The sequence below is a fragment of the Ursus maritimus genome, unplaced genomic scaffold, assembly GCF_017311325.1.
Source record: "Ursus maritimus isolate PB19 unplaced genomic scaffold, ASM1731132v1 scaffold_25, whole genome shotgun sequence".
NCBI lineage: Eukaryota > Metazoa > Chordata > Mammalia > Carnivora > Ursidae > Ursus > Ursus maritimus.
This window is the reverse complement of record NW_024425008.1, coordinates 2,184,748-2,192,658: the sequence shown is the minus strand read 5'-3', so window position 1 is coordinate 2,192,658 and position 7,911 is coordinate 2,184,748. Positions and strand designations below refer to the sequence as shown.

Here is a 7,911-nt window from a genome sequence, read left to right as displayed (position 1 = left end):
TAAGTATTTACTCAGAAACCTGACTTTCTGGCATCTCTTAAAGGACTTTGCCTCAAAAACAACGCCCGGGCCCTGCCTGTTTCAGATGCATTGAGCCCGAAGCGGTTGTTTCTGCAGTAATGGTATAAGGAAGCTACGTGAAAGGCTAACTTTTTACACGACCGCTCCTCAGCGTCTGCCCTGTGGTATCTGAAGTGATGCTCAGTTACAGAGGGGCCGGGAAGGGTTCGAACGTGCGGGCTGTGTGTGAACTGGCAGCGAAGGTTCTTTCTCGAGCGGGCATGTGGAAGTCCCTGCCCTTTGAGCCGGTCGTGAGCCCTAGGCTGAGCGCGGCGTGGCCGTGGGTGGCCCCTGCTGGAGCGCCCCGGCGGTGGGGCCGGGCGCGCGGGTCGCTCACCTCCTTCGCCCCGTGTGCACTAGGTTGCAGCCCCTCCCACGTCACGGTGTACAGCGAGTACGGCGTGGACGTGTTCGACGTGCGCACCATGGAGTGGGTGCAGACCATCGGCCTGCGCAGGGTAAGGCCCGGGGCGGGGCGGGCGGGCCAGCCTCCTGCCGGGGCAGCCTCGCCACTACCCTCCCTCTCCGCCTCCCCACAGATCCGGCCGCTCAACGCCGACGGCACCCTCAACCTGCTCAGCTGCGAGCCGCCGCGCCTCATCTACTTCAAGAGCAAGTTCGCGGGTGAGAGCGGGCGGCGGACGGAGCGGGGCGGGGCCCGCGTGGCACCTGCGGGAGGGCCGCCCGGAGCCACAGGGGTCGTCCCTCGTTCCCGCAGGGACAGCCCTCAACGTGCCCGACACCTCCGATAACAGCAGGAAGCAGATGCTCCGGACCAGGAGCAAGAGGCGCTTTGTCTTCAAAGTGCCGGAGGAGGAGAGGCTGCAGCAGCGGCGGTGAGCGCGCCGTCCCTGGCCCGGCGACCTCGCAGCGGTGGGGGGGGAGTGGGGGGGCATATTTGTGAATCTCAAAAAATCTTTCCTTTCCCTCAGAGAGATGCTCAGAGACCCAGAACTGAGATCCAAAATGATATCCAACCCAACCAACTTCAACCACGTGGCCCACATGGGCCCGGGTGATGGAATGCAGGTGCTCATGGACTTGCCTCTGGTGAGCTCGCGGGGCGGGGCCGGGGGGAGGGGGGGCGGCGCCTCCCTGCCCGAGCTGGCCCCGCGGCTGCTCCCAGGGGCTGCGTGTGGATGTGCGTGTCTCTGAATGCCAGGGCATTTACACTCGTTTGGGGTCCGTGACCATTTCAGGCTGGTAGTATTTTATGAGGAAACTAGCTGTCAAAAATGGTTTCCCAGGAACATTTTCCTACAAGCAGGTAGCATACTTCTTCACTTAAAAACATGAGCTAGGATTTGACTCGGTCTACAGTTGTCATTCTCAATTCTTAGCTCAAAATGGGCCTGGCACCACTGTGCAGAGAGTGAGGTCCCAGGACCCCAGCTGTGTTCTTTGGTGCCCCACCTGCTGGGCCAGGGGTCAGCCTGCTCTCCCAGCCTGGGCGCCCGAGCCCGCTCACTGCCCTTCTCTCCACCCAGAGCGCCGTGCCCCCCTCCCAGGAGGAAAGGCCTGGCCCTGCTCCGCCCGGCCTGTCCCGGCAGCCTCCCCCCAGGAACAAGCCCTACATCTCATGGCCCTCGTCAGGTATCAAGGGTGTCTGAGGGTGAGGGCCTGGCCTGCTGGGGTTCTGGACTCTTCTCTCTAAGATGGCGGCTCTCCTTTTCCATAGGTGGGTCAGAGCCCGGAGTGGCTGTGCCTCTTAGGAGTATGTCCGACCCCGACCAGGACTTTGACAAAGAGGTAAGACCTGCCTCGTTCCACAGACCCCCCCCCCGAGCGTCTGTAGCTCCTCACGTGGAGGAGAATCAGAGTGGTGACAGCGGCTTTGGCCCACCTGGAACAGCCGCGTGGGGCCCAGTGGCCCGGGAAAGAGGGGCAGGGGTACACCTGCGTCACCACTGCAGAACGAAGAGCAGCCTGGGGAGTGCGGACCTGAGTGCTTCTCACCAGCGCCTCTGGAGCTCCCCACTCCTGACATTTCAGGCTGTGCCACAGGAGGGCTCGGACGGCACGGGCTCTGTGACCGTGCGCCTGTTGGGAGAAAGACGTGGATTCCCATTTCCGGGTAATGGCCTGAGCAGCACCACGTTCCTCAATCAGACCAAGGCCTCTGGAGCCAGGCCTCCTTCCGGGCTCTGCTCCCGAGGGCCCGGGCCCTCCAGGAGCTGGTGGCAGCCCTGAGCATGGCGGGCGGGGGCCATAAGCCTCCTGGGCACTGATCGGTAGGGGCCGCCCTGCCGAACGACTGAGAAATGAAAGCCTTCCCAAGAAAAGCCCAGCCAGCTTCTCCTTTCTAGACTCCTCTGTGTGCTTGTGCGTATCCGGATGTAACATGCTGGTAGCTGCATGCGTTTTAACGCACAGGGGGCCCGGTGCATCTTGGAGAGCCTTCCATGTCAGTCTCTCCCCGTTCCTCTGATGGCCATTCGGGATCGGGGCGTGCGGGGCCAGTGCGGCTCGGGTGTTCTTTGGGCCTTCCGGACCCTGCCATGGTGGGCGCATCCTTGTGCACGCTGAGGCACGTGTCGGTGAGAGAGGGGAGTGGGGACAGTGCGGGAGCCCGTGCTCGCCAGCCTTTGTGCGCTCGGGAGCCCGACCCCCTGCCCTGTGGCCCCCCGAGAACTCTGCCTGGGGCGGCACGGGGAGGCAAACACAGGTCTTTCTGCACGTGTTGCTCAGTCTCCGAGGTCCACGGTCATTCCAAACGTGGGCCATTTCTTCCTCCGGGGTCCGGCTGCACACCTTCGCCCCCTCCTTCCCTGACTCCCAGAAGCTCTGTTCTCACTGTGAACACGATATGTGGCAGGTACTAATTCTCACGCAGCCCAGTCTGTCTTTTTCAGCTGAGGTAAACAGACGTTCCGTGTAGTCTCTTCAGGAGTTTGGCGAGGTTTCCTTTCTGTGTGTCACGCCTTCGCGACTGTGAGAAAGAGTGCCCTGACTCTGCATGTTTGTAGGCAAGGACCTGAGCTGACGTATTTTGGAAGTGGATGGCACCCTGGCCCCATGCCATTTATTTCTCTCCAACTTGAAATGTTGTCTGTTTTATATAAAGTTAAACTCCTTTATTTGTTTCTCTTTCTGAACAGTCCGTCTACCAATGGATGGATTCTTTTCCTCTATCCGTGCCGCCTGTAGCAGACTGGGCAAAGCAAATCTTTTTGTTCCTCCTTTGTAACAGTTTTTTAGTTTTTATTTTCTGCAAATAAATTTTATTTTTTCTAAGTGTATTATAAGTCACATCTACACCCAGTGTGGGACTCGAACCCATGACCCTGGGATCAAGAGTCACATGCTCTTCCCACTGAGCCAGCCAGGCACCCCACTCCAAACGAATTTTAAAACCAGCTTGTTGGCTTCACAGTAAAAAGGTAAAAATTGTGTTGAGCTTTTCATTGGGATTACATTGAATTTGTAGATTAATTTGGGGGATATTCGTCATCTTGACCTTTCCTATGTGGGAATATCGAGTGTCTCTCCGTTGATGGTTCCCCTCCTACAGGTAGTGCATGTGTGTGGTAAGTTATTCTTAGGAATTTGAAGGTTTTTATTGCCGCTGTGAATGGACTGTAATCTTCCATTACATATCTGGTGGTTATTGCTGGTGTCTGTACGAGCTGGCGACTTTGGACTGTTCAGTGTCCAGCCACTTTGCTGAATTCTGATTAGCACTCGTGTTTGGTTGATGGCCTTGGAGTTCTGTCTCTTTGACCCTGGGAGGGGGTGGGGTGGGGGTGCAGAGATGGGTGTTGCCTCACTCAGCGCACTGGCCAGGGCTCCCGAGAGCAGAGGTGTGGCCCGGCGACGCCACAGGCTCTGTGCCCCCGCCCGGACTCCAGTAAGACTCATGCCACCTGTCCGTTCTGGCTAAGGACGTGGTTTTCTCCTCCTAACTCAGGAAGAGCTTTTTCGGTAAGGAAGGGGGGATGAACATTCATCAGATGCTTTCATCAGAGGTTCCCCGGTGACCACCTTCCTGGGATTTCTCTCCAGCCTGTTCGTGTCAGAGTGGCCTTGCCTCCTGAGAGGAACTCGTGCTGTTCTTATTTCAAATACATGGAGTCTGGGATCATTGTGTGGACAGTGTTTGTCAGTGAAGTTCGTGTCCTGTGCTGTCCTTGGCTGCCTTTGTCCTCAGAGCTGTGCTAGCCTGAACTCGGACTGGCGAAGTTTGCATCTTGTAGTAGCCATAACATATCCATTTTCTTTCCTGGAAGGGTCATAGAAGGCCCTTAAACCTGCCTAGGACTGACGGCTCTAGAGGTAGGCCTTGGTTTTTTCTCCTATTACCTTTTTTCCCCTCAGCTGTGTATTTTGAAAATCTCAGACCTTCAGAAAAGTTGGAAGATTACTAGTGTGAACATCCCATGTGAGCTTTATCTAACCTACTTCTCCCTGTTTGGTTTGTGGGGGAAACCCAGCAGAGAGGAAGGGGCAACATCACAACAGCCCCTGATCCAGTTCTCCGCGGATCTCCTGAGGGCGCAGGTGTCTCCTCCCCGATCGCAGGGCTCACGTCCTGCCTCGGCATCCTGCCAGGGACCGTCCGTGCCCAGGGCCCAGCTGTTCTGAAACCAGAATCTGGTTAAGGCTCACACATTGCACCCTGTCGTCCTGGGTCTGGTCTGGGTCCAGCCTTTCTCTCTCCAATGACATTAAATTTGTTATGAAAAGTACAGTTCTTGTGCAACGTGTCCCTCCGTCGAGGCTCGTCTGAGCAGCGACAGACCTTCGTGCTGTCTCTGCGGATTTACCTGTCCCGGACATTCCATGTGAGCAGAGGCGGATACTGCGCGGCCTTTTGTGTCTGGCCTGTTTGACTTAGCCTCAGGTCTTCCAGGTTGATCCGCGTTCTAGCAGGGTCAGTAGGTCGTTCCCTTCTGTTGCCAAACATTCCACCGTAGGGACGTACCGCATTTGACGTCCTCGTGATCCCCTGGTGGGCGTGGGGGCTGGATCCAGCTCTGAGGACACGCACGCGTGCGCGCCCGCCTTCGCGGGGGCGCCTGTGCTCACAGCTGGGTACGTACGGAGCAGCGGAACAGGTTTAGCTGTTTGAGGAACCACCCAGCTGCTCTCCACGACAGCTGTGTCATTTCACGCCCGCCAGCGGAGTGTGAGGGTGACGATCTCTCCATCTCCTTGTCAGCGCTTACTCTTCCTTTCCTTGCTTTTGGTGCTGGTGGTGGTGGTTTCTGTAACCGCCACCGTGGGGGGTGTGAAGTTCCCGTACCGCACTGGGGCTTTGTTGGGCATTTCCCTGATGACTGGTGAGGTTAGGCATCGTTTTCCTGTGCTTGTTGGCTATTTCTGTACCTTCGGAGAAATGTCTAGTTGTTTGCCTATTTTTGTAAATTGAGTTGTCTTTTGTTACTGGGTTGATGAGTACATTATGTCGTCTGGATACTCGACCCTGAAGTGACGCGCAAATATTTTCTCCCACTCTGTGCGTTGTGTTTTCACCTTTGTCATCATTTCCTTTGATGCTTCTAATTTGGGTGATACCCAATTTTTTTTCTTTTGTTGGTTGTGCTTTTGAGGTCATATCTAAGAATTCATTGCTGAACCCAAAGTCATGAAGACTTGTTCCTGTTTTCTTCTAAGAGTCTTAAGGTTTTAGCCTTCATATGTAGGTCACTGGTCTGCTTTGAGTTATTTTAAGGTGGAGATCCGACTTCAGTCTTCTGCATGCCGGATGCCCAGCACTGCTTTCCCTCGTTGAACAGTCTTGGCACCCTTGTCAAAAACCAGCCGCCCGTGGTTGTACAGACTGACTTCTAGGCTCAGTTCTGTCCCACTGGTCTCTGTGGCGACGCACGCCATCCCGTTGGGGGTACTGCTGCCTTTTAGTACATTTTGAAGGAGTAGGTTTGGGAAGTGTGGTTCCTCCCAGTTTTTTTCCTAGTATTGTCTTGACTATTCTGGGCCCCTTGCAATTCCATATGAATTTGAGGACTGCCACTTCGCATTTCTGGAAAAAGCGCCATTAGAATTTCAGTAGGGACGGCATCGAGTCTGTGGATGGCCTCGGGGGAGTATTGCCGTCTTAACGCTGTTGGATCCTTCCGTCCGTGAACGTGAGATGTTCCGTTTATTTAGGCCATCTTTAACTTCTGTCAGCAATGCTCTCTGGTGTCAGCGTGCAGGTGTTTCACGTCTTCGGTTAAATTGATTCCAGTGTGGCACGTCCAGCAGTGGTGAGAGCAGGCGTCCTCGTTTGTGCTTGTCCTCGCGGGAGATTGCGGCTTGCGCCATTCAGTATGAAGTGAGCTGTGGACGTTTCATCGACACCCCTTGTCATGAAAGAGCTCCCTGACTGGTGTCTTCACTGTCGAGTTGCTCGTTCTTCTTTGTAACTATAATTACTGAGTTATTTGTGGGCTTCGGGTTGGGCTTTCATTGGTGATCTCAAGGACCCTGTGAAATGCTCAGAGAGAGTGTCGTCATAACCAGACGGGAGACTGCAGCTGCCCCATCTTCCCCCCGAGATGCCGGCGTCTGGCTGGCAGCGTGCCCCGCACAGGCCCAGGGCGGTTGGTTCTTATGCTCTCCCCCTCCTTTGTGTTAACAGCCTGACTCCGATTCGACCAAACACTCAACTCCATCGAACAGCTCCAACCCCAGCGGCCCCCCCAGCCCCAACTCACCGCACAGGAGCCAGCTCCCCCTTGAAGGCCTGGAGCAGCCAGCCTACGACGCCTGAAGCCACCGGCCTCCCGCCTCACCACCACGGGACGGGGAGCTGGGCGTGGCCTCCATTGCCAGTGCCAAGACGGAGCCGACCCCCAGTGTTGTCCAAGGAAATGCAGACTCAATTTGTAGATATGAAGAAAAGTCTTTATTATAATAACGATCAGTTTTATGCCGCATGGTTGGTGGTGGGCCAGATCGCTTACCCGCGCCGCCATGGGACAGCACTGTTCCGTGTGCACGTAAAGGACCAGCACCCAGCCTCCCCCGCCCGGAACCGGCTGCGAAGGCGCGTGGGGCCCTGCGGCCGCTGGCCTCCTCGCCAGCAAGCCCTGCACAGCTCTGCCGTGGTCTCCATGACAAGCCTGTTCCCTGAAACTTCCCTAGGACCTTAGGAGAATCGTAGGAAGTTGTGTTTCAGTCCCAGTGTCACTAGAATCTTAAAGACAGGAAAGCGGAGGTGAGTCGGTGGCCTTTCTATTCACTTAGCCATTACAGTCAGCTGCAGACCTCCTGCCGACCTTGCAGCCATGGCCAGAGGCCCCCGGTGAGCGACCCCTGCCCTGGGTCCCGTGTGTGTGTGCCCGGTCACAGCCATCAAGTGTCACCTGTCTCGCTACTGTGAAGTCCAAGCGCTGGCACAGCTGCAGCCGGGCCGGGGGCCTGCCAGGTGACAGGAGGCCGGCACCCCCGGAGCCCCGCCGCGGGCGCCAGGACGCCCTGCCCGCCCCGCCCCTGCATGGAGCCCTGTGATTAGTGCCCGTATGCATCACGTAGACTCGCCCGACACACTCCTGCACATTGGCTCTGCCCGTGGATTTACCCCCCCTTCCTTGCTGCTGTGTTGAGTAATCAGGTTTGTGGCCTGTCCGTGAAAGGCCTGGGATTAACCGGCCAGCAGACGTCGCTTGTCTTCGGCCCAGGACAGGCTCTCCCTGCTCTCCCGCTGGTCGACGTTCTTGGCGTCGCTGTTTAAGACGTGCACTTACCTTGAGTCGGCACTGAGTGACGTGGGCACCGCGGCCTGCCTGTGCGTGTCACACACCCAGCACCTGCTGCCCACACCCCCCCCCTTACTTTTTTAATGTAAGTCTGAGTCTTTGTAATTATTGAATCGTGAGAACATTTTTGAACAATTTACCTGCCAATAAA

General features: G+C 56.4%; 1 protein-coding gene across 1 annotated transcript in view; it reads left to right on the top strand.

The window, feature by feature from the left end:
• The window catches only part of CDC42BPB (CDC42 binding protein kinase beta), a 103,275-nt gene extending 96,387 nt beyond the window's left edge, over positions 1 to 6,888 (top strand). Inside the window, 7 exon segments of the mRNA XM_040641386.1 lie at positions 421 to 518; positions 600 to 684; positions 779 to 896; positions 993 to 1,110; positions 1,548 to 1,653; positions 1,739 to 1,809; positions 6,641 to 6,888. Coding sequence (XP_040497320.1) covers positions 421 to 518; positions 600 to 684; positions 779 to 896; positions 993 to 1,110; positions 1,548 to 1,653; positions 1,739 to 1,809; positions 6,641 to 6,772 — 728 coding nt within the window. The 3' untranslated portion in view covers positions 6,773 to 6,888.
• Positions 6,889 to 7,911: the final 1,023 nt, after the last annotated feature.